Here is a 22,674-nt window from a genome sequence, read left to right as displayed (position 1 = left end):
ATTATTTACATCAAGGAAGCTTTTCAAATGCTTTTTCATTTATCTTATTGTTGTATAAGTAGATAAATTCTACATTCGGTCTCAGAAAACTCGCGCTAGTGAAACATGTAATTATTTATAATATAATTAATTTATTAGAATAACAAGTCAAAAAGAATTTAGCTCATTGAAAGTTGGATGGCGGTGCAGATGGGAAGCCTTGAGGCTGAGACATGGACTGAGAAGGCGCTTGATAGTTACTTGGGGAGCTGTTGGATGATTGAGGTCCGTAGCTCATTGGCGTAGTAGGCTGGTCATCCAGAATCTGTAACGGAATTACTCCCGTTCTGCCACTAGCCAATGCCTTAACTTCAGCCCATCCATCAGAGAATCTCTTGATGACCTGTACATCCTCTCCCTTCTGTATGGAGAGCTCATCACCGGCAGTAGGCTTGAATGATACCCTAGCTCTGACTGCGCCCGGTGGTCTGATGTGTAAGGGTGGTACAATGGATGATCTGTTTGTTTGCTGTCTATGTGGTGGATCTCTGAATGGGTCTCTGAACTGTTGTTGCTGGTCAGGTCTTGGAGGTGAGCTTGGTATTTGGTTCATTGAGTAAACGCTTGGTGGTGGACTTGGGAGTGGAATCAATTCCGGATCAGGTATAGCTAGTGCAGGCAAATGTGGTGCTGATGGGTTAGACTGTGGTGGACCAGGTCTTTGTGGTTGTGGTGGTGGTGGACCGTTTTGGTATGAGTTAGTTGACATTGATCTCGACATTCCATTGTGTGGGTGTTGACCATATGGAGGAACTGGCGATGCCTGACGTCTTTGTCCACCAAGGTTGTTAAAGCTGTATGTTGACATGTTAGGGTTGTATGCACTCAAGTAATCGCCGTGGCTGCCTGTTGAGTTGGCATGCATCAATGGAGGAGCACCATTGTATGATGAATGAGTGCTTCCCCTACGGTCTAACAATGGTGCACCAGCGCCTGCAAATCCTGGTGGAGGCAATGGTGATTTCTGCGAAACATAGATTAGTAAGACAATTATCAACAAAATAGAAACTCACCTCATCAAGTGTTTCTTGACTTTTAGCGGCATCATTGAAGTCGATGTTTGTTGGCTTGTTCTTTTTACCAGCAAACTTCTTCTTGACGACACGCTTACCAACCCAGATCAAGAACAGAATAAACAATAGACCAAGGATGATAGGCAAAGCGATCTTTAAACCCTTGTTGTCATCTTCGTCTTTTTCCTCCTCCGATGCAGACATGGACGGTGTTGCTGTTGGAGAAGCTGACTGTGATGAAGAGGACATAGAGTGGACGATTGAGTTAGTGATAGACTCGGATGCGTCTTTTTCACTTTCAGTTGGTTTATCATCGTCTGGTATCGTGATCTCATTGTCTGGTGTTTCATCCTCATTGGCAGGTGGATCGTCAGCTGGCTGCTTGACGCCAGAGTTGGTGCTACCGGCTGTAACAGGGGCCTTTGATGAATCTGCTGGATCATCCGTATCTGAGCTACTGGAAGAGCTAGTTGTGTCAGTATCGCTTGATGATCCTGATGATCCGCTAGTTGTTGATCCTGTGGTACCTCCTGTAGCCTTGCCTGTGGTTCCACCTGCAGCTGGACCTGGACCGATGCCAGCTGCTCCAGATTGAGCACCAGTTGTTGAGCCCGTCGAAGCGCCTGTGCCAGCACCTGCAGCTGGGCCGCTTTGTGCACCAACACCGTGGTAGGATCCATCATTGTATGAGCCACTACCTCCTCCACCTGCTGTAGTGCCGACTGCTGATCCAGCGGTGCCGGCAACCTATGATAGTCAGACATAATCAAGCCAACACTCAACATTGAAACTCACTTGCTTCTTCATTAATTTGTTGGACATCGCTTTTATTTTACGTTATAAAGAGATACGAATCGCTTCACTATTTACTTGTCTTTGCTGTAACGAGTGACTTGACAAATGAACTTATAAGAAAGTCTTTGGATGATAGTCTAAAGAGAAGGCTTAGATTAAAGATTGAATGAGCGTGAAGATGAAGATGAGGTTTGAAGATGGCTTATTTGAACATCTTTAAAGACTGCTAAACTCAAACGCGTGCTAAAACTAGTTAAGACAAGGGTATGAATACTCCATCGTCAAAGATGAGATCACACTAACTAGATTCTTTCATTTGAATACCTTCCTTATGGCTAGGTGGCATGTGATAATTTTCACTAACTAAAATGCTTGGAATGTAGAAATTTCATTTATCATCATTCAATTCTGTGGTGGTAATACATCATTGGCATTTGTAGCTTTTGTCATCTCATCTAATTTAGCCTGTCTGCGTTTGGCCACCCAGTCGTCTATTTCTGCTTTGAGTTGGGTGTGTGGCTCTACTTGATCTATTGTTAGTGGCGATCTGTTGAATGGATCTGTACTGTCAGAAAGTAAATGACTCTTGATTGTTGATCTGTCCAGTACAGCGTTTGAGCCAGGCAAGATGACTGGATCGCGCATAAGTGTCGCCATAATCATGTCTAAGATATGTGTTATTTAAGTCGATTATTTAATTCAGACTTACCTTGATATTCTTCTGGAATATCAGCCTCATCCTCTTCCATCATCTCAGCTCTGACTTGCTCAACGTGACTGACAAATCGAGCCATTAGGTCTACCTCTTGATCAGTCTTAATAGCTTTGCGCCTGAGAATGCCGGCTGCACGTTCAAACAGTGCCTTTGAGTAACTTCTGCCATCCTTTGCAACACCCTCAACGAACTCCTTGCAATCGTGTAGATTAATAAATATGTCAATAATATCATTGAGAAGTTGTCTAGGTCTCCATCCATACTTTTCGGGATTATTTACTTTCAACTCTTGACAGCGTGGACCAGCTAATGCATCGAGGTTGTAGCAAAGCATTGCTGCCAATCTGTCAACAATCTCTGGTGCCATGAAGGCAGCTTTGGCTTCTGATGTGAAAGACTTGAGTAATCTGACTGATTCTCCACCCAAAGCAATATAGCTACCGGCAGCTCTACCTGACTCTTGCAACGATTGTACCATCTCCTCTCTCTCATTATCAGGCTTGTTCGAGAATCCAGGTGACGCAATTTCATCTTCATAGTGTCTTACTGATGCCAACTTACCCAAAGCTTCATCCAATAAATACGTTGAGTCGTTCATAACCAAATTAGTAAATCTGACAAACTTTTCGCTATTCATTGTATCTTGTTTGAGTTTGTCACGATGTGTTGGATTGTTCCAAATCACTTTAAGAAGTCTGGCGATGTTGTAGCGAACATTTAATCTGTCGTAAAATTGACTAGAGACACCTGTGCGTTCGACATCAATATAGAATGACATGAGTGATGGCATCAAATGCTCTAATGAGAGTTTATGGTAGTTGATGCTGTCACTCAATACACCGCTTCTTGAGTACCCATATGGGTGAGTACCATTCCACATGATTTCAACTATCTTGTTGCGACTGTATGGATTTCCAATATACTTTGGAGTACAGACAAAGGTGACCAAGAAATTCATCAATTCTTCTTTACCTGAGCTTTCAAGAAGATGTGGCTGATGCCTTGTCAATTGAATGAAGAAATCGACTGTAGATTCTAAGATGTATTCGGGCAACATCTTGAACTCGATTGGAATTTCTTCGGGTAGTGGTAAGCTGATGAGCTTTTGAGGATGTTGATGGGATGGATCTACGAATCTCACAATCCAAGTAGTCGCGAACGAGTAGAATCCCAAGATTCTGTACATCGAAGAAGGATCATCTAGTTGAATCCATGAAGAAGCAACAGCAGCTTTGCGTTCCTTGAGTAAAACTTCTTGTTTCTCGAGCTGCTTCTCTGCAAACATTCTACCCGGTGTACCTGGAGCAAAGCGAGGGTCATTCAAAAGTTGCTCTCTCTGAGATTTGAGCTGAGGCTCAACCATATCAATGTGCTTTTTAAGACTGCCTGATTGACGCTGCGCACAGTGATAGCCGAGGTAATGGAATGCAAGACACAAGTAGAAAATTTCGCTAATAAAGTTGACAGGTTTGTCTTGAGTGTGTTAGCTAACTCGCACAAACGGAAATGATTGTCTCACCTTCTTTAGAGTTTTCGTTGTAGTAGGCATCAGATTCACTTTTGTCAGCTTTTATCTTTGTTTCATCTGAGATATCCAGACGCTTTGAATGACAGAAGTACTTTGGATCAATCTTGTCTATCTGATTAAGATTATTAGTATTTTGAATGAATCGACAACTGAGCCCACCTTTGAGAACGTAGCGTCCATGAAAGGGTCAGCAAATCTAGAAAGTATAACTTGACAATTGAATACAAATCCATCACCAGAAGCGCGCTTTGGATCGACACGCATAGCGCCACGATGGGAGTTGACATTTGCAGCCGTGGCGAAGAAATCTAACACCTTCTCTCTAGACTGTGGAGAAGCTCTGACCAAAACATTGAAAATACCAAATAAGCTGCTCTGGAGTGATTCGAGAGTAGATCTGAGGGTGTTTTGCGTGATTGGTGATTGATATTCACGCTCCAATGAAGCATCTGAGAAGTAAAGCTTTGCAATATTAGGTGCAGAGGTTGAGAAAGTAGATAAACTGATCATTGGACCTAGTAATGATTCACTTTCGATAGTCTTAGCATTGGCAGGACTAGGTATAAATGAAGGAAGGGTTGTGAAGATTGCTGCAATAGGTTTGAACTGTAAGAGTGTTTCGATAGCAGTGATAACTGATCTCCACTTAATACCGGTAAGATCCAAACCCTTGGCCTGGGCTGCTGTAAGTTGTATAACTGGACCAATGACATCCTCCAAACCATCGCCGTCGAAGCGTCTGACTATTTCAGAAAGTAGATCAACAGGAGAGACTTTATGCAGCTCTGGAGAGACAACTCTACCGACGCGATCATCACCATATGGATCTGAGCTAGTTTCTTCAGGAATGAGAATTTGCAAGAATTCAACAGCGCCGCTTGGTTTTTCTGAAGTCTGGACAAACATAGTTGCATCTTGGATAGTCAAGCCGATATAGCTAAGCAGTAAGTCTTTAAGCTTGTTGATGAGTGCCATACCTCTATCTTTGTCTGATTGGCTGTAATTGATCTTGGACAATTGGAGTGCTTGACCACGCGCTCTTCTCCAAGCGCCAACAAGATACTCGAAAGTTGTCTGGTTAGCCGGCAAGCTAGCGATAACAGTAAGCATTTCAGCGTCATCCATCATAGCGTTTGGATCGAGGTTGAGTCGTGCAATCAAAGCCTGGTCGATGAGATCTGGAGTGAGTCTTTTCGATTTAAGTGCAGGGTGATTCGGCTGCTCGTCGTGCAACTCGTTCAGCAGTGGCTTCAGATAGCTCACAGTCCAGGATGTCGCATCTGCTATTTGCACCTGTGGATTCTGGTGAGCGTGACAAAGGTAGTGAAACGACGCCTACATCGATAGTGACTTTGAGAGATGCTTGAATAGCCCTGCTCTCCCACTCCTCGATTCCACACTGCGCTGGCTCGAGAGTTGGCTTCGGTGAGCTTGTCGATGGCTTTGGCTGTGGTGGCTGTCTTTGCTGTGCTGAGACGCGAGAAGGTGCGGGATTTGGGATTGTTGGACTGAATTTGGGTTTCTTTTCTGGTGAGCGTTGAGGCTGTGACTGTTGCTGCTGCTGCTCTAACGCTGGCTGTGGTGCTGGTGATCCTGCAGGTGTTCCCAGCCTTTCCAGTCTTCTTAAACGGATCTGCTCACGCTCATCAGAAACCTTTCTCCTAAAAAGCTCCGACTGACTCTGTCTGCGTCTGATTGTGCTGAGTCGCCCATGGCTGTTTGATTAAGAGGCTGGAATAGCAAATGTACAGAATTATATGTGATTTACAAGCGCATATACGCAATAAGCAGTGGTAAGGAACGCGAATGGTAATAAACTGAAAATAAACAAATCCTGCCTTTAAAACTTGTCAGCTATGACAGCATATCAACGATAACACCCACCAAAGTCTGAGAAGCGACCTCCGTTTCTGAAGCTGACGCTCTTTCCTAGCCAGCAACGCATCTGTTGATACTAATCCATCGTTTGAGCTCACGACGATTGGTGCTGGTCGTTTGACGTGATAGAGTATAACGAAAAACACAGCTTTTAAGCGTTAGAAGGGGTTTTTTTTCAAGTTATAACCGACTCACAAGGAAGTAGATATCCCAAAGCTATGCAAGTCAGCCTAGCGATATTTATATATGTTTGGTAGATAGTATAATCGCCTATACTAGCCGACACAATAGCAAGTATCCAAATGGCACCAGTTGTGATAGTCTGCGTGCGTCTGTTTGGCTCTTCTTGTTCAGTTTCAATGTGCAACAATCTTAGTATCGCTTCTCTGGTGGTGTACACTGCAAATGGTAATGTACCCAGTATGCCTAAAGCAGCCATCACTCTAGCAGCATCCACGCCTCCGTCATTGTTTGGCGATGGAAGCGCATCGAAAATATTAATTGGTGTCGACTCTCCGAACGCAACATAAGGCACGACCGCAAATGGTAACGCTAAGATGAATATCAAAGAATAGGCTAGTAAGACGGTGATGTTGAATGTTTGTTGGGAGGATTTGCGCATTGTGCGGTGATGTGGGAAAGTGAGATGTTGACTAGCAAACGAGAAAGCAATTGTGGAAATACTACTCCAGATGCCCTGCTGTTCAGCATGTTTCTTGAGTGCTTTCCAATTGAGATGGTGAATCAAAAGCTTTTTGTACATCTGGAAATCGAGCAGTCTCAGCTCGGAATACCTCATCGTTCTGCTAGCCACCAAACCAAGTAGAACAGGATAGGTGAGTGAGATGACAATGGACATTTTCGAGATTGTGCCATGAGATAATGATCGTGTGAGCGTAAACGGTGCAGCCATCACTGCTGGTAATAAAGCGAGGGAGAATGAAGATTGTAAGGATGAGCTAGAAAACCAGGCCAGCGCAAGTGGGTGTAGAAGTATCCTGATATGCTTCAAATAGGACACCACCAATGTAAAACCCGTTATGACGACAATGATCCTAACAATCAACTTTGTTATGCCCTTTCCCCTTGTGCCAAGCTTAAGAGCACCGCCACCGACATCCTCGATCTTGCGCACGCCGAGGTATCTGCCAGTGTTAACGAGAACGATATGCGAGCCCGCTGCGAGAAAGCTGATGATGGTAATCAGGATTATTCCAAGTGGGAGGCCAGTCTTTGAAAGTGCGCTGGGTAGAGCCAGAAAACCAAGACCAAGGGTAGAATTGAGTATATTGAAACTTGCGTAGGGTATTGATAGGGTGCCTTGTCTGCGTGAGGGGTCTCTGCGCCGTTTGTAGCTCTTCCTAAAGCTGAAATCCTGAATAAGAGGCGAAGCAAGCGTCTCGTCGGCGTTATCGGCATTATCGACATTATCGGCATTCTGCACAAAATCCTGATGCTCCTCTTCGTCGTGGTAGCTGACGAGACTGAGTCGCTGCTGCTCGCCGTAATCGTCGTGATGATCGCCCAACTGCGCCTCTTCATCAGTGAATTCTGAATCTGGTGGAGATGAATCTATCGTGTGTGCTGAGCTCTCAGCGTCGTTATTGTCGAGTCTGCTGTCCATGGTGTTGGTGGTGGGGTACAAACACCTTCAAGAGAAACTGCCAATGTCAAATAAAAATCAATCGAGTATCTCACAATTCTTCAAGAAGAACACGGAGAATATTCCACCAGCTCCTCAGCCTATCAAGAGAAAGCTTGAAACCGAGGAGAAAGAGTCGGTCGACAGAACAAAGCCACCGAGTGATCTACTGGCTTTGGAGTACAAGTTCCTTGGCCCTGGATGGGTACAGGCGTTACAGAAGGACCTTAATAGCCCTTCATTCAAGAGGGTGCGTCTGTAATTGCTCTGATTCGCCCGTGTTCACGCGTAATCCAGCTCAAAGAGTTTTTGAAGCAAGAGGAGCAAAAGTACACAATTTATCCACCAAAAGAACTTATTTACAATTGGTCACGTTCTCCTATCGACGACGTTAGATGCTGCATCATGTGTGTTCACTCTCGCCGCACCTCATCCTCTCTTACGCATCACAGTGGCCAGGACCCTTATCATGGCCCAGGACAGGCACACGGAATGGCTTTCTCAGTTAAGCACGGCGTGTAAGTCTGGTGATATGACCGTGTTGATTTCTGACGATATGTAGACGCGTGCCGCCTTCGCTTCAGAATATATACAAAGAATTAAAGTAGGCGTGTTTTTATGTCTTGAACGTGCTAACATTCTCTCAGAAACGAGTATCCGGGTTTCCAACCTCCAAACCACGGAAACCTTGAAAGACTTTGCCTAGAGAATGGTATTCTCCTTCTCAACAGCACTCTAACGGTGCGGAAAGACACTGCAGGATCACATGGTAACAAGGGCTGGGAACAGTTCACCACTAGGTGCGTATAAGCGTGAATTAACAATTACGCCTTGACATATGCAACAGAGTGCTGCAAGTATTAGCCGATAGACACAAATCTAAAGGCATCGTATTCTTCTGCTGGGGTAATTGGGCGAAAAAGATGCTTGAAGGTGCCAAGGTAGATAAAAAGAAGCACTTGATACTGTCGTCGGTGCATCCATCTCCGTTGTCAGCATCCAGGGGATTCTTTAACACTGGACACTTCAAGCAAGCTGATGAGTGGATCAAAGAGAGGTATGGAAGGGGTATCGATTGGATGGTTCAATCTGCAGATCGCGTTGACAAAGCACCTATCCAAGGCGAAAAAAGTGATGAACCAATCGCGAAAAAGCCTAAAACGGATGAAAAAGAGGAGGAGAAAGCCGATGTAACTACGAGTGATACTCAAGTGCATACAAATGACGCAATTCAAGATGTACAAAACATCAAGTCCAACTAATGATACAACGTTAAACGTAATAAATTATTCCCAGACACTTTTGCTGTTGTCCCTTTTTTGCTTGCGAGTTTCGGAGTCTGAACGCTTATTCTTGAGCTTATCGGCGTGTTCAGCGGCTCTTTCCGCAGCTTTTGAGGTGCGTGTTCGCTGCTTTGTAGATTTCTTCCTGCCGAGGCCTTTATGGGAGGCATTTGAGCTATTTCTAGCCTTAACGGAAGCAACCTTCTTTTCCAATTCGTGCCTGTTGTCCAAACCATCGTCGACGTCGCCTGAGGCAAGTTAGAAGGGATGTTTATAGAAATGATAGTTCTCACTAACCTAGATTCACTGGAGGTTCTGGCTGCGCTTTGCGCTCTAATTTTGATAATTTTGGCATCGTCGAGGAGTGAAGAAGACAGCGAGCGATTGACTTGACGACCAACAAATAAAAGTAAAATTCTTCGATTTATAGTGAATAGGCTACGTAGAATGACTACTCAAGGTCCAATTCAATTGGAAAAGGTGCGCTTTTCGACTAAATCCAGAATCTCTGGCTCATTTGCTCTATTTGCCCCAAACAGACAGACAAAAGAGATTATCTCAAAGGAATTGAAAAATCTATCCAATCGCAGTGGAATGATAACAAAGTATTTGAAATCGATCCTCCAAATGAGCTGATGGACATGAGCGTCGATGAGTTACACGCAAAGTACCCAAAGTACCTCTCAACTTTCCCATATCCATATATGAATGGTAGTCTCCACTTGGGACACGCTTTTTCCATCTCAAAGGTTGAATTTGCGACCGGTTGGGAGAGAATGAAGGGAAAGAGAGCTCTGTTTCCCTTAGGTTTCCACTGTACAGGTATGCCTATCAAGGTCCGTCTCTTCATTTCCTCTATTCTCTCACTTATCCTTCCTCAGGCCGCCGCAGACAAGATTGTTCGTGAAACTCAACTCTTCGGAAAAGACCTCTCTGGCTACAAAGACCAGACTGACGAAGAAACTGATCCTACAGGCCCTGTCGTTGATCAGCCTGCAGACAGAAAAGATAAGGCTCAAAAGGGTAAAGTTGCCGCAAAAAACACCGGTCTCCAATATCAATTCCAAATTATGGAATCTCTCGGTGTACCAAGAGCTGAGTGTTACAAGTTCTCTGATCCAGAATTTTGGTTGGAGTACTTCCCTCCAATTGCACAGGCTGATTGTACTGCTCTTGGTACTCGCATTGACTGGAGACGCTCATTCATCACCACTGATATCAACCCTTACTATGATGCCTTCGTTAGATGGCAAATGAACAAACTCAAGGCCCTTGAAAAGGTCAAGTTTGGTAAAAGACACACCATCTACTCTATCAAGGATGGTCAACCATGTATGGACCACGACAGATCTTCTGGCGAGGGCGTCGGCCCACAGGAGTACACCGGTATCAAAATGCAAGTTTTAGAGTGGTCGGAAAAGATTTCTCCGGAGATAAAGTCCACTCTCGCTAACAAGCAGACTTTCTTTGTTGCTGCAACCCTCCGTCCAGAGACTATGTATGGTCAGACCAACTGTTATGTCGGTCCAAAGATCGAATACGGTGTCTTTTCAGTGAATGACGATCAAGTCTTTATCACAACTGAAAGAGCTATTCGTAATATGGCTTTCCAGGGTGTCACTGCTTATGAAGGTGAAGTTCGCAAGATTGCTACCATCAAAGGTAGCGATATTGTTGGTACTTCACTTAAGGCACCTCTTGCCGTTCTCGATCGCATCTTCATGCTTCCTATGGAGAGTGTTTTGCCAACTAAGGGTACTGGTGTTGTTACATCTGTTCCATCGGACTCTCCAGACGATTACGCCAACTACATGGAGTTGAGAAAGAAGGCAGAGTTTTACGGTATTGACCCAGCATGGGTTTCTCATGATATCATCCCAGTTCTTAAAACTCCAACATACGGTGATCTCACCGCTAAAGCACTCTGCGAGAAGTTTAAGGTTCAATCACCAAAAGATGCTAAAAACCTCGTCGAAGCAAAGGAAATCGCTTACAAGGAAGGTTTCTACGGAGGTGTTATGGTTACGGGAGAATTCACCGGACAGCCAGTCCAAGAAGTCAAGAACAAAGTTAGAGATGAGATGATCAAGAACGGTACCGCTATCGCCTACTCTGAGCCAGAGGGTATGGTCATGAGTAGAAGTGGTGATGAATGTATCGTCGCACTTTGCGATCAATGGTACTTGGACTACGGTGAAGATGGATGGAAAGCTCAGTCTATGGAGTTACTCAAGAGAATGAACACCTACTTCAACGAAACAAGATTAGGCTTCGAGTATTCCCTTGGCTGGTTGAACCAATGGGCTTGTGCTAGATCATTCGGGTTGGGTAGTAGATTACCTTGGGATAAGCAGTACCTAGTCGAATCTCTCACTGACTCAACCATCTACATGGCTTACTACACTATCGCTCATCTCCTCCAAGGGGATGTAAAGGGTACTAAGCCTGGTCAATTGGGAATCAAGCATGAAGACCTCACTGATGAAGTATTTGAGTACATCTTTGGCGGTGGTAAGACATTACCAAAGTCCTCAATTGAAGAGAAAGATCTGAAGAGACTTCAAAAGGAATTCAGCTACTTCTACCCGATGGACCTTCGTTCCTCAGGAAAAGAGTGAGTTTTTGTCTAACATCCTTCGCGAAAAATTTAACCATTCACAGCCTTATCAATAACCACCTTTCATTCTCCATCTACAACCACTCTTGTTTATTCCCAGAAGAACAATGGCCAAGATCTATGAGAGCCAACGGCCACTTAATGTTAAACGGAGCAAAGATGTCAAAGTCAACCGGAAACACCCTCACTCTTAGAGATGCAGTTGAAAAGTTCGGTGCAGATGCTACAAGACTCACATTGGCAGACGCTGGTGACGGTATCGAAGATGCTAACTTCGAAGAGAAGACTGCCAATGCCGCTATTCTCCGTCTGCACACCTTGACTGAATGGTGCAGAGAGGTAGTTGAAAACAGGTCATCTTACAGAAGCGGTCCAGCTGATTCATTCCACGACCGTGCATTTGTCAACGAAATGAACCACTGCGTGCATGAGGCATACAAGAGCTACGAAGGTACCTTCTACAAGGAGGCACTTAAGTCTGGATTCTATGAGTTCCAATCAGCTAGAGACTGGTATAGAGAGGTCACCATTGAAGAAGGTATGCATGGCGATCTCGTTCTTGAATGGATCAAGCTCCAAGCACTCATCATCACCCCAATCATTCCTCACTTTTCGGAACACATCTGGCAAAATATCCTCAAATTACCTGGAAGTGTTCAGCACGAGCGTTACCCAGATGTTGCACCAGTTGACCAAACCCTCTACGATAGTCTCCTCTACGTCAGATCATCAGTAAAGACAATGAGAGATGCGGAGTTAGCATTGGCAAGACGTAAGAAGGGCGGCAAGGGAACAACACCAGAAGCTTTCGATGCTAAAGCCAAGAAAGCATTGAAGGTCTTCACCGCAAAGTCCTACCCAGCTTGGCAAGAGGAGTGTGTCGAATACGCCAGCGCATGTTGGGACGAGAAGGAAAAGAAGTTCGATGATGCTAAACTGAGAAACATCATTTCTGAAAAGGGTTTGATTAAGGATAAGAAGATAATGCCATTTACTCAAATCCTCAAGAAACGTGCTTTGCAGTTCGGTGGTGAGACTGCATTCAACAGAACTTTGCCATTCAATGAACGTGAGGTTCTCTTAAGCGCTGCTGCTTACTTCCGCAAAACTTTGAACCTAGAAAAGTTTGAAGTTTATGAGGTTGAAGGCCAGAACAGCTCTGCCAGCGAACAATACAAGGATCTTCCTGATCACGTTAAGAAGCTTATTGACAATGCTGAGCCAAATTCACCTGGTTTCCAATATTACAATGTTGATTAAAAAGGTATCTTTAATTTCTATTTTATACATTTTCATTGCTATTACTATACAAGCCTCAGTCTGATTTTGATTCTTTCTTAGGAATTAATTGGAAGTCACGTACTAGTATGTTGTATACGCTACCGAAGAAGAGAGCTACGACTGTGCTGGTTATTATAATCACGTTGTACGGCATTGAAAAGTCTGGTGTTGCTAGATCAACCAACATTGGTGTCGTGTATGCTACTTTTGTCATGTTGTCTGCTTCGAAACGTATAAATCCGGGTGGTATGTCGATGCCACGGTGAATGTCAGGTGCGTAATCTGTGTACTTGAGAAATTGGCGCTGATAGATACACTCGATTATGGTTTCTGAATGTGGTGCAAGTGTGGTGTTTACTTGGAGTGAATACGGTTCTTTATCAGCTTTAGCTTGGTTGTGCTTAAAGGAGGTTGAATCACTACTACTATCGCCATATATTCTGAAGGTATGTAACCATGGTTTGACTTGCCAGGGTATTGATTGCAGGTAGCTGACTTGCGCGTCCTCGTCCTGAGTGTTTTCTATAGTTATTTTCATCGTGAATGTCTCCTCTACTGGACCTGCTATCTGATCTCTTCGAATCTGTATAGGGGGTTTGGTAGTGTATCTAGCTTTGTGGATGTTAATTTTGAGTGGTAAGTGATTAGATTTTTAAGACTTACGATATATGAAAGTTTCCTGGAATGGCCAAATTAATGCTAATCCGAGTTGTTTTGATGCTTTACTGGAGTTAGAATGTACTTGAACACTTTCTACCTACTCACTTGTCATCAAGTCCAGCTCTATTGTTCCATCTTTGACCTCTCCTTCATGATCCTCTGGAAGCACCACCCACACATCTTGATTGAGTTCTTCACCAGGCGGAGGTGGAAGACCAAAGTACACCATGCTGCTATCCGCCAACTCACATTTTTGTTTGACTGTTCTATCGAACATGGCTTTAGTTGAGTACTCTGCGTATTAGATTAGAATGATCAAGTCACAAACCCGTAATGCTTACGCCTTTGTTGATCAACTCGAGCAGGATTAAAGACTGCTTCGACTTTAATTTCTAAACGAGCGCCACTGCCTTGATTGAACATTGATAAGGCCAGACTGTGATAATCAGCGTCGAATATCTTGTGAGGGTTGAGTAATTGACCCAATCCAGCAGCGCTTTTGCAAGGCAACAGTGCGATAAAAGGTGTAAGATTCTCTGTGCAAGGCAGCTGTGAAGATATTTGAGCATATGTCCATGTCTTATCATCGAGAAGCAAGTGATTGGTGTTATCTGATGTGCTAAGTGATGCGCAGAATAGTCCTGATATCCTGTGTACGACACGATTCCATTTCTCTTGCGATCTGTCGAGGTGTTAAAGCGTCAGCGCAATGAGAAGACAATGACGCACCTGTCAGACTTGTGTGACACCCAGACTTCTGCACCGGAGCTGCCCAGTTGAGGGAATGTAGGATAATGCCACTTATCATAGTCCCATCTACCCGCTGACAGACTCAGATGAAGCTCATCGATATCGAGTTCAGGTGAAGTGAGGAGGTTGACGAGTGGAAGCGGGAAAAGGTGAGAGTGAGGTGCTGTAAACATGTGTAAGCGCTGTAATAACATAGCCTACACGCTCACAAATATCCTGATCGCTGATAGTGAAATTGAATGCAGTGTCTACTCTTCCATCCTGTAGAGGTTTTATGGAGAGAAATTCATCAAAGCCGTCCTTGCTGTCTCTACAAGCTGCTAATCCAATGAGAAGGAGCAAAATTAGCCAGCTTATCATCGATTTCTTTATCAATCCTCGTTGACTTGAGCAACCCAATGAGCCACCACCAGGATGACGAAATTCGTGCACAAATTGCCAAGCTGGAAGCTCAATTGAGTAGCAATAAGTCGCCCGAACAGCCCAGCTCAAAATCCAATGTGCTCGTGCCCGACTCACCCCAGAAGAAAGCAAAGGCTAAGATGCCAGATAACATTGATAAGCCACCAAATACTTCTAGATCACTTGGATCGAGTTGTGAGTCATTATCCCTACGAATCACTCCACTGACGCGTGTTGCAGACACCGCGACTACACCTAAGAATAGCAAACCGGGGGCGAAAGAGAAAATAAAACACCAATCAAGCCTCCTTAACAATCTCAATAAACTCAATAAGACGCGTCAATCTGGACAAAGTAGTGATGATGATATCGATTACAGTGCTAATAGGAGCACATCATTCAAGAACAGGAGAGAGAACCTACAGGAAATATCCGATCGTAGTAATATGCGTGATGAGGAGCTTCAGATTATCGAACAGCTGCAGCATGGTTCAAAGTATCCAGAAAAACCTGATGAGGATTGTCTGGAACTGGAACCAAATTCTAGTACGCGTCTGAGGTGGGTGCGTTTGTGACAATCAAACTGTCACCTAACTCTACACAGCCAGAGATACATTCCCCACTCGCAACTATCAGCAGCTCTTTCTTCGAGCTACGTCATATATCCTTCAGCAGTCTACTCAGTTGCCAAGATCAGTCCAGGTGGAACAAGCTACCATGTACCAGTACAAGATGATTGGGTGACTATTGGTGTAGTTGGAACAGGAAGCGGTATCAAGCAGACCAAAGGTAAGCAAGAAACCAACGTAGAGGATCAAGTGCGTCAGAAAAACAAATTTCAGAAGGATCACAGTGTCAAGAATTTCTGCTCGTTTAGTATAATTGATATGAACCACTCACAGAGCGGAAATGCTCATTTGAAACTACTCCTTTTCGCTGCAGAGAAGAGCGAACGTGATTCTGATGGTGAGATGCTTTACAGTGGTGGCAGTGGAGGTGCATTTGAAAAGTTTTGGAAAATGAAGCAGGGCTCAGTCATTGCCCTACTCAACCCCGACATACTGAAACCACATCAAGGTCGAGGCAATATACTCGGTGTGACTGTTGTTAATGCTGATTCTATTTGTGTGATTGGGCACAGTAAGGATTATGGTCATTGTGAAGCTCTCAAACAGGGAGGAGAGAGGTGTCCGAAATGGATAGACAAGAGAAGAGGAAAGGTGTGTGAATTTCACATGCAGACGGGGATAGAAAGGACGAGAAACAATAGACCAGAATTTTCATCAAGGTGGGATTAGGGTGTCTCAGTTGAAGATATACTAACCTACTCATTAGTACTGGTGGTATGGGTGCTTCTGCAAAGAAAGACAGATTTCGCTCGAACAAAGCTACGCGAGGTTTCGAAGAATCAGATAGAAAATTTGCTGGATTCAAAGATGTAAGTTATTTTAGATAATTTTGAACACAATCTAAGACTTCACCAGCCCTATGATACCAACTACACACCAACATATACCTTTAGTGGCATTACGACAAACAACTCGGAGCAGAACTCCTCGGGTGTTTATGGGCGCGAGAAAGAAGAGCGACTGAAACGAAAGAGACAAAGAGAGGTGAATGAGGGTATTATCAAAGACCGTAAGTTTTACATTAGCTGTAGGCTTCTGCTTATATGTCGTAAGTATCAAAACCAAAGCGATCAAGAGCCACAAGCAAGTCAAGCCAAGCTGAGCCAGCTGATACGCGTAGAGTGGTGTTCAACTCTCAGCATATTCGCAAGATAGGATTCAATCCAGCTGGAAATGCTCATCGTGATCAAAGAGATACAAATAACGATTCAAAGCAGAAAGTGGGTGTTTAAGTGTACAAGATGAGTATGCTGATGATGCGCAGGATAATCTTATACAGTCGCTCAGTCTCAAGAAAGCGCCGTCAAGTCAAGTCTCAAAAGGACCAGCGCCTGAAGAAAAGAAAGAGGAAGAAGTGAAGATGGTTGTGTTAGACAGTGACAGTGAATAGCAGCTTGGAAAAATACATTTGTACTTGATTATAAATTATAAATTTCCTTTGTTTCTTGACATCACCGCGATGCTTAGCGATATCGTTGAAAAGGACTCCACGTCCACGGCGAAAGCACCCGCGCCGCCAACAGCGCCCACTAAAGGATTTCCAACGCCTAAAATCAGGAGTAAATTCCAATCGAGCAAGCAGAAAGCCGATGAAGCTGCACCCAGCACTTCTGCCACTGCAACGGCAACAACGGCAGCATCGTCGACGGGAGATAGTTCTATAGACTCCGAGAACAGAAATGTTATATCGAAGATGTCACAACAGGAGATTTCACACGAGCAAGCAGATATCGAAGAGAAGCTGGGACCAAAGATGGTAGAATTTCTGCGCAAGAGAGCGCAGAAGAGCGGCTCTGGAGATGTGCAAGATAACGACGCCAACGAGCAGCCATTACAGACGCCAGGCCATGACGACAAGAATGAGGTTGGTTGATACATTTATTACTAGCATCTCATTCTAAAACTAAATCAGCTTAAAGAAGGTGCAGCGCAAGTGCAGCGCAAATCAGTCAGGATTCAGACTACATCTCCACCTGAAGAAAGGCAAGAAGACCCCACACAGCGCCTTATTCGCGAAAAGTACTTTCCAGACGCCGAGTACAATGAAGATCAACATTCCTGGCTCACATCCCTCCCACCACCATCATCAGAAACAAAGAAAGACGCGCTTAGATTTGACTTTAGTGGTGACATAATGCCACAAGACACGCAAGCATATCTAGAAGGAATGCATCATCATGGCCGCGATCAAGGCTCACCTGGTTACACTGTCGACGAGTTTTTAATTTTATGCGGAAGCATCAACATCTCACAACGCATCCTAGCATTGCGTTCGCTCTCTCATGTGCTTTTGAAATGGTACAAGCAGGAATATCCAGAAAACGCTGCTGAGAAGCTGAACTATGTACAACTAGGCAAGGCAGTTCTTGCACTTAGATTTGCAATGAATGACACCAACAGAAGCATAGTAGTTGCTGGTTTGTCTGGCATAGCAAGTATTTTTTTACAACATTTGCGACTAGATCGTGTGCTTTATGACACCTTCACATACGCAGAATGCGCTTCACCCGTACTCAAGGTATACTCTGGACAACTCACCCTTAAGCCTGAAGAAATGCGCGAATTGCTCTCGTCGCCCCTCGCCTTCCTCACTTTCAGGACAGACTTGGTGGACACCCTTAATGATCTACTCAAGGGCAATGCTGTCATATCTGACGACAGCAATGAATTGAAAAAAGTGTCCAGCATCGTGTATGCACTGTCTAGACACTCCATCAAGACCGCCAGCGAATGCGTAAATACACCTCTATTTTTAGAAAGGTTTGTACGTATATTCATCGAAAAGCCTTGGCCAAGTGAAGATCAGCCCGACTCCCTCGCTATTGCTGCTTTGAGATGTATTGCCTCAACATCCCGGTCCAATGCTCACGCAGTCAAGAGTGAGAAAGTCGTAGATGTCGCCAGTCGCTACCTCACTATACTTCCATTCAACAGCAGTCGAAAAGACTCGTGGTTTTTGGCCATAGAGACGCTCAAGCTGATGCAGACATTGGCCATGTATGGCTTTGTGCAAGGCGTGGCTGTAATTGAGACGATTGGTGTGGATTGCGCGAAGTGGTTGAGCAACAAAGAAACAAGCTCTTCAAATAATAGTACCAACTTTGTCTCTTCTCTGTTCAACGTGCTTAGGATGTGGACCATTTGCGCTATCGATCCTCATCATACTACACCCCACCATGTCATCGTATGGACACAGGTGGAAAGTATGATTGACTTTGCTTTAGCAGGCCTTTGTGGTGTGCAAGATGAGCTCTCTTTGTCAACCATCTGGGCCTATATCAGTGTCTGGCTGAGAGGTAACAAAGGTATCACGGATAAGAGAGGCTGGTTGGAAGAGCATGTAGATGTCCAATCTGTCAGGAATGTTGCTGATATCCAATCACGAGTGGCTGCAGATTCGATCTTATCATGTACACTGATGAAGGAAGATTGCCAAACAGCCGCAAAGGCACTTAACATTGTCAATTCAGCTGCTCAGTTAATTTCTTATTGCGGTAATTATTCACTATCCGAAGATTTACAGGATGTTCTACTAGTCAACATTTCGAAGGCTGACACAGTGACATATAATTACTGGAGATCTGGATTGGATCTGGTCGGCAGACATTTAATACAGTCAGAGATCAGCGACATCAAGTTGAGGTCAGCACTGCGCTTACTTAGTGTGCTAAGAGAGGGTGATGAGAATATCATGATTGCAGTTTTCACACATGTTCTCAAAGACACACCAATACCAATGATTTCCTCAATAACGTACTTCCCAGAACGTGAAGTTGAAGCTGCAAAGCTGACAACAGTTCCGCTGCTGCTTGAAAGTGCAAAGCTTATGCTTGTTGATGGAATATATGCAGGCGTGTCGGTGCAGAGTCAGGATCTGTCTCAAATCTCAACTCTTACTATTCCTCATGATACGAATACTCTGTTGTACGACAAATGGGCACTCAAGATGACTTTGGATGAGCTTTCACGATCGGCTGACAGCGAAGCGCTCAAAAATTTGCCTGTAGATTGGAATTATAGCGAGGTCGACTTGGTCATGGGTGGCTTGACGCTGCAGGAAATGGTGGATAGAGTGTTGCCTTCGTCCAGCAGTGCGCTATTGCTCCAACTTATGCGCATCTTTCTACTCGAGTTGGGAGTCGAAGGCGGCGAGGTGTTTAGAAATCAGCGCGTACAAATAGCCTTAAAAATGGTGTTGCACAGAGCTTTGTCGGGGTTGGAGGAAGAATCGGAAACGTTGGAGGATGTGCAGGAGGAAGCCAAGGCTGGTGTACCTTTCTACCAGCTTTTCACCGATTACGTGGGTCTGTTCGAGTCGATATCGTTGGGAGATGCAAACACAGCCACAATGCTCTTTCCTCCGCTGCATCTCGCCGACGACTACAGAAGACTCTTATGGGTCGATCACGCCAACTGTCTGAAGAGCATTAGGCTGACATGGACAGACTTCCCAAAGTGGTTTGTAGGCAAGCTTCTCTACCCGATCGAGCACAACAAGGATGTGGTGAAAGCTTATGCAAGGGCTATTTCATCTAGGTCGCTTTCGTTGGATATGCAGCCGCTTTTGTTTTGGATTGCACTTCATCATTCTGCGTTGACCTTGTGGAACACACAGGACGAAACTCTGAAGCGTGATTTAATGGTCTCTCTTCTATCTTCACATCCAGATGTGGCCATAGTTGTTTTGCGTTACGGTAATAGTGAAAAAGGACTCAAACTACCAAATGAAGCCAACGCAAGCGAGCAGGAAGTGCAGAGGAGGTTGGTTATGTTGAAAGACAGTAACGAGAAGTTGCTGAGTGATAAGCTGGGTGCATTATCAACCTTTGTATAGATTTTAGTATATTTAATATTTATTGCCTAACTTATCTGGTTGCCTCATCAATATCTGATATCACGAGTTAGAACCTTCTTCCTGAGATAGCCTTGATTTCCTATGCTGTATTGAAGCATTATCTTAAGCGACTTTCCAAATTTGTTGATATTGACAGATAGTAATTTAAATGAGCCACGATACATTGATTAATTAAATGATTTATACAGGTTTTAAGATACACGTAAGAAATCCAGAGATGCCTTTTAGACAAAACAAACCACACTCATACCTTGCATATACGGTGCACTTTTACTTTCTTTGTTATTTCCGACGTCTTAGGTCATGTATTTCGCCTATAACCTTACATTTTACACTTCACACTATAAATGTTGATTCAACTTACAGCTACATTATCATATAAGCCTTGTTGTATTTCATTTATTCCAAAGAATCATTTCCGCGCGCACAATTTACAAATTACTCTTAGCCTGCCCTGCGCAATCGACATACTCAAAAATAAGCTTGCTGATCGTGTCTGGTTTTTCCAACAAATACCAGTGAGACTCCCCATCTTCCACTATTACAGTCTTGATTTGATCGTTAGAAGATTCGACAGCCATCCTCTTCTGTCTATTACTGAGGAGGCTTTCTCCGCCGAAGAAAACCTGCAGAATGGGTTGTTCGAGGCGTTGTGGCAGCTCGAGCTGCACTTCTAGTTCGCTGTTCAACTCCCAAACCTTATACTGACTGCAAGGACCCCTCATGCCGAACCTGCTGAACTGGGCAACGTGCCATTCATAGAATGCACCAAGAAGCGACGACTCGTGTGTAGTGTGAGGATGCATTTCGGCAGCCCACTCTTCCGACCCGAGTTTTTGCCAATTATATCCGACAGGCCGTACACTTTTGTCGCCAGGCCTAGAGAAAAGACTGGCGAAGAAGGACTTACGGAGAGGCTCGCTGCTTTCTAATCTCGCTATTGTTTTGTCATCTCTCCACAGAAGCTGATATCCAAATACGGGGAATCCTCCTTCCACAACGCTCTCCAGTGTGCATCTAACTGTCGCCGGCGGTGTGTATGGCACACTCAACAGTATAACTTTTTCAACTTTAGATGGAGATATGGCGGCCAGCCGCTGCACTGCCATACTTCCCCAGTCATGACCAACTGCGACTACTTGCTCAATTTCAAGCTGCTCGAGTAGGGCTGCCATGTCGTGAGCCATCTCAACACGCGTGTATCGCTTCAAGTCATCAGGAGTGTCCTGGTGTATTGCGAGTCAGATGTGTGTTGTATATCCGTATTCACAACCATCACTTACTGTCCCACAGAAGCCGACGAGCGATGGAATCACACAGCGATATCCAGCCGTTACGAGCTGCTTAGCGACAGTGTGCCAGCTGAACCCTGCGACAGTGTGTCAGAATCCACTTGCGTTCGTATCATATGATCACATGTATCGGGAAAGCCGTGCACAAGTAAGAAAGTGCCTTTTTGTGGACTTTTAGGGAGTAAATCAACATATTTCCAATTCAAACCACGCAAATTCGCATTTTTGAGTGTGTAGCTTTCCGGAAGATCGAAATTCATCCTTGGGTGTATAAAATTGAGGCATTCACCGGATTCCGTAGCCAGTAATTGGCAATTTCTGATATAAGTTCATTTATTCTCATTTGTTGAAGGAGCCTAGGCAGATGACCACCTTAAGCAGTCCAAGTGGTTTGGTAGAATCTTGATGAATTTATCAATCTTGGCTGAGCTTTCAACTTGGAGGAAGTGCACTCCGAAGAAATCATGTTCAGCTTGGAAATGATTAAAAGCACTCAATCTCGCTTAAGAATATCGTTCATCGGAACCATCACCGGGTGATACCAAACATTGAATTTGAAACTTAAGTGCTAATATAAATACCGATATGATTAAGCTTTCTGATTTTCTCAAAATTATCTTTATCGCTCTCATTATGTTAATTGTCGCTGTTGGTTTTGAACTCCTGAGAAGCACGAGCATCGAAACACCCTGTTTTTTAGATGTATGTCTTTATGACGAAGGAGGCTGCTATGGAGATAAATGCTTATCGTATACGAAATTGAAATATCTAGCATGGCATGCCGGCTTGATACCGGTAATATATACGCTATGTTACAAGCTCAAACAATACGAGCTAGCAAGTACTCTAACGATACATCTCTTCATAGCTTTATCGTATCTTCCCTTGCTACCATCACCTTCTAGTTTGATCCCTAATACACCTATTGGACGCGCCGCTACGGCGTTCGCTGATGCAAACTCGAGCTTACCATCACATTTTCAGATATACCCAGTAAGTGGTGTAGCTCCTGATACGATGTCATACGCCTTTTTGTTTGATGTAATCAAAGAAACAAGTGAAGCTGTCAGCGACAAGTGTACGCGGTGCGTTGTAGACGTAGAGCATCATGGACAATGGGAAGGCAGCATAGCAATGACCACAGATGGTAGTGATCCGTCTGGATTGAACTGTGAGATTGCTAAAGAACTATTTGCCTGTAGAAGGAACGAAGATGGACCTCCAGGATGTGACTTATTTTTTAGCTGGATTAATAATTGCGTAAGCCAAGTGCTGTCTCCTTTATCTATCCTACT

At 44.2% G+C, this 22,674-nt stretch overlaps 9 protein-coding genes across 9 annotated transcripts; 4 read left to right on the top strand and 5 right to left on the bottom strand.

The window, feature by feature from the left end:
* Nucleotides 1-163: 163 nt before the first annotated feature.
* Nucleotides 164-1,874, bottom strand: J056_000822 (uncharacterized protein; the record flags this gene model as incomplete). The annotated part of the gene is made up of 3 exons (XM_009270450.1): nt 164-1,003; nt 1,053-1,799; nt 1,848-1,874. 3 exons carry the CDS (start codon nt 1,872-1,874, stop codon nt 164-166), a joined length of 1,614 nt encoding a protein of 537 aa, XP_009268725.1.
* Nucleotides 1,875-2,249: 375 nt separating this feature from the next.
* Nucleotides 2,250-7,592, bottom strand: J056_000821 (Ubiquitin conjugation factor E4; the record flags this gene model as incomplete). The annotated part of the gene is made up of 7 exons (XM_009270449.1): nt 2,250-2,512; nt 2,557-4,035; nt 4,082-4,202; nt 4,250-5,383; nt 5,430-5,805; nt 5,975-6,116; nt 6,164-7,592. The coding sequence occupies 7 exons, from the start codon at nt 7,590-7,592 to the stop codon at nt 2,250-2,252; spliced, it is 4,944 nt and encodes a 1,647-aa protein (XP_009268724.1).
* A 43-nt stretch (nt 7,593-7,635) lies between these two features.
* On the top strand, nt 7,636-8,872 carry J056_000820 (Uracil-DNA glycosylase; the record flags this gene model as incomplete). Its single annotated transcript, XM_009270448.1, has 6 exons — nt 7,636-7,860; nt 7,908-8,017; nt 8,063-8,128; nt 8,173-8,214; nt 8,258-8,410; nt 8,458-8,872. 6 exons carry the CDS (start codon nt 7,636-7,638, stop codon nt 8,870-8,872), a joined length of 1,011 nt encoding a protein of 336 aa, XP_009268723.1.
* Nucleotides 8,873-8,896: 24 nt separating this feature from the next.
* On the bottom strand, nt 8,897-9,248 carry J056_000819 (uncharacterized protein; the record flags this gene model as incomplete). The annotated part of the gene is made up of 2 exons (XM_009270447.1): nt 8,897-9,141; nt 9,191-9,248. The coding sequence occupies 2 exons, from the start codon at nt 9,246-9,248 to the stop codon at nt 8,897-8,899; spliced, it is 303 nt and encodes a 100-aa protein (XP_009268722.1).
* Nucleotides 9,249-9,340: 92 nt separating this feature from the next.
* Nucleotides 9,341-12,770, top strand: J056_000818 (Putative leucine--tRNA ligase, cytoplasmic; the record flags this gene model as incomplete). Its single annotated transcript, XM_009270446.1, has 4 exons — nt 9,341-9,373; nt 9,433-9,729; nt 9,775-11,507; nt 11,555-12,770. 4 exons carry the CDS (start codon nt 9,341-9,343, stop codon nt 12,768-12,770), a joined length of 3,279 nt encoding a protein of 1,092 aa, XP_009268721.1.
* Nucleotides 12,771-12,825: 55 nt separating this feature from the next.
* J056_000817 (GPI transamidase component PIG-T) lies at nt 12,826-14,561 on the bottom strand (the record flags this gene model as incomplete). The annotated part of the gene is made up of 6 exons (XM_009270445.1): nt 12,826-13,403; nt 13,455-13,511; nt 13,557-13,745; nt 13,793-14,133; nt 14,181-14,364; nt 14,411-14,561. The coding sequence occupies 6 exons, from the start codon at nt 14,559-14,561 to the stop codon at nt 12,826-12,828; spliced, it is 1,500 nt and encodes a 499-aa protein (XP_009268720.1).
* Nucleotides 14,562-14,599: 38 nt separating this feature from the next.
* J056_000816 (DNA replication licensing factor mcm10) lies at nt 14,600-16,622 on the top strand (the record flags this gene model as incomplete). Its single annotated transcript, XM_009270444.1, has 7 exons — nt 14,600-14,798; nt 14,844-15,162; nt 15,208-15,891; nt 15,939-16,041; nt 16,088-16,241; nt 16,286-16,452; nt 16,497-16,622. 7 exons carry the CDS (start codon nt 14,600-14,602, stop codon nt 16,620-16,622), a joined length of 1,752 nt encoding a protein of 583 aa, XP_009268719.1.
* Nucleotides 16,623-16,691: 69 nt separating this feature from the next.
* Nucleotides 16,692-20,066, top strand: J056_000815 (RNA polymerase II-associated protein 1; the record flags this gene model as incomplete). The annotated part of the gene is made up of 2 exons (XM_009270443.1): nt 16,692-17,096; nt 17,145-20,066. 2 exons carry the CDS (start codon nt 16,692-16,694, stop codon nt 20,064-20,066), a joined length of 3,327 nt encoding a protein of 1,108 aa, XP_009268718.1.
* Nucleotides 20,067-20,518: 452 nt separating this feature from the next.
* J056_000814 (Epoxide hydrolase 2) lies at nt 20,519-21,639 on the bottom strand (the record flags this gene model as incomplete). The annotated part of the gene is made up of 3 exons (XM_009270442.1): nt 20,519-21,313; nt 21,371-21,456; nt 21,504-21,639. The coding sequence occupies 3 exons, from the start codon at nt 21,637-21,639 to the stop codon at nt 20,519-20,521; spliced, it is 1,017 nt and encodes a 338-aa protein (XP_009268717.1).
* Between the last annotated feature and the right edge of the window lie 1,035 nt (nt 21,640-22,674).

Source organism: Wallemia ichthyophaga (assembly GCF_000400465.1).
Source record: "Wallemia ichthyophaga EXF-994 unplaced genomic scaffold scaffold12, whole genome shotgun sequence".
Lineage (NCBI taxonomy): Eukaryota > Fungi > Basidiomycota > Wallemiomycetes > Wallemiales > Wallemiaceae > Wallemia > Wallemia ichthyophaga.
Note: the sequence above shows the minus strand (reverse complement) of the source record. Positions and strands in the feature narration are given on the sequence as shown.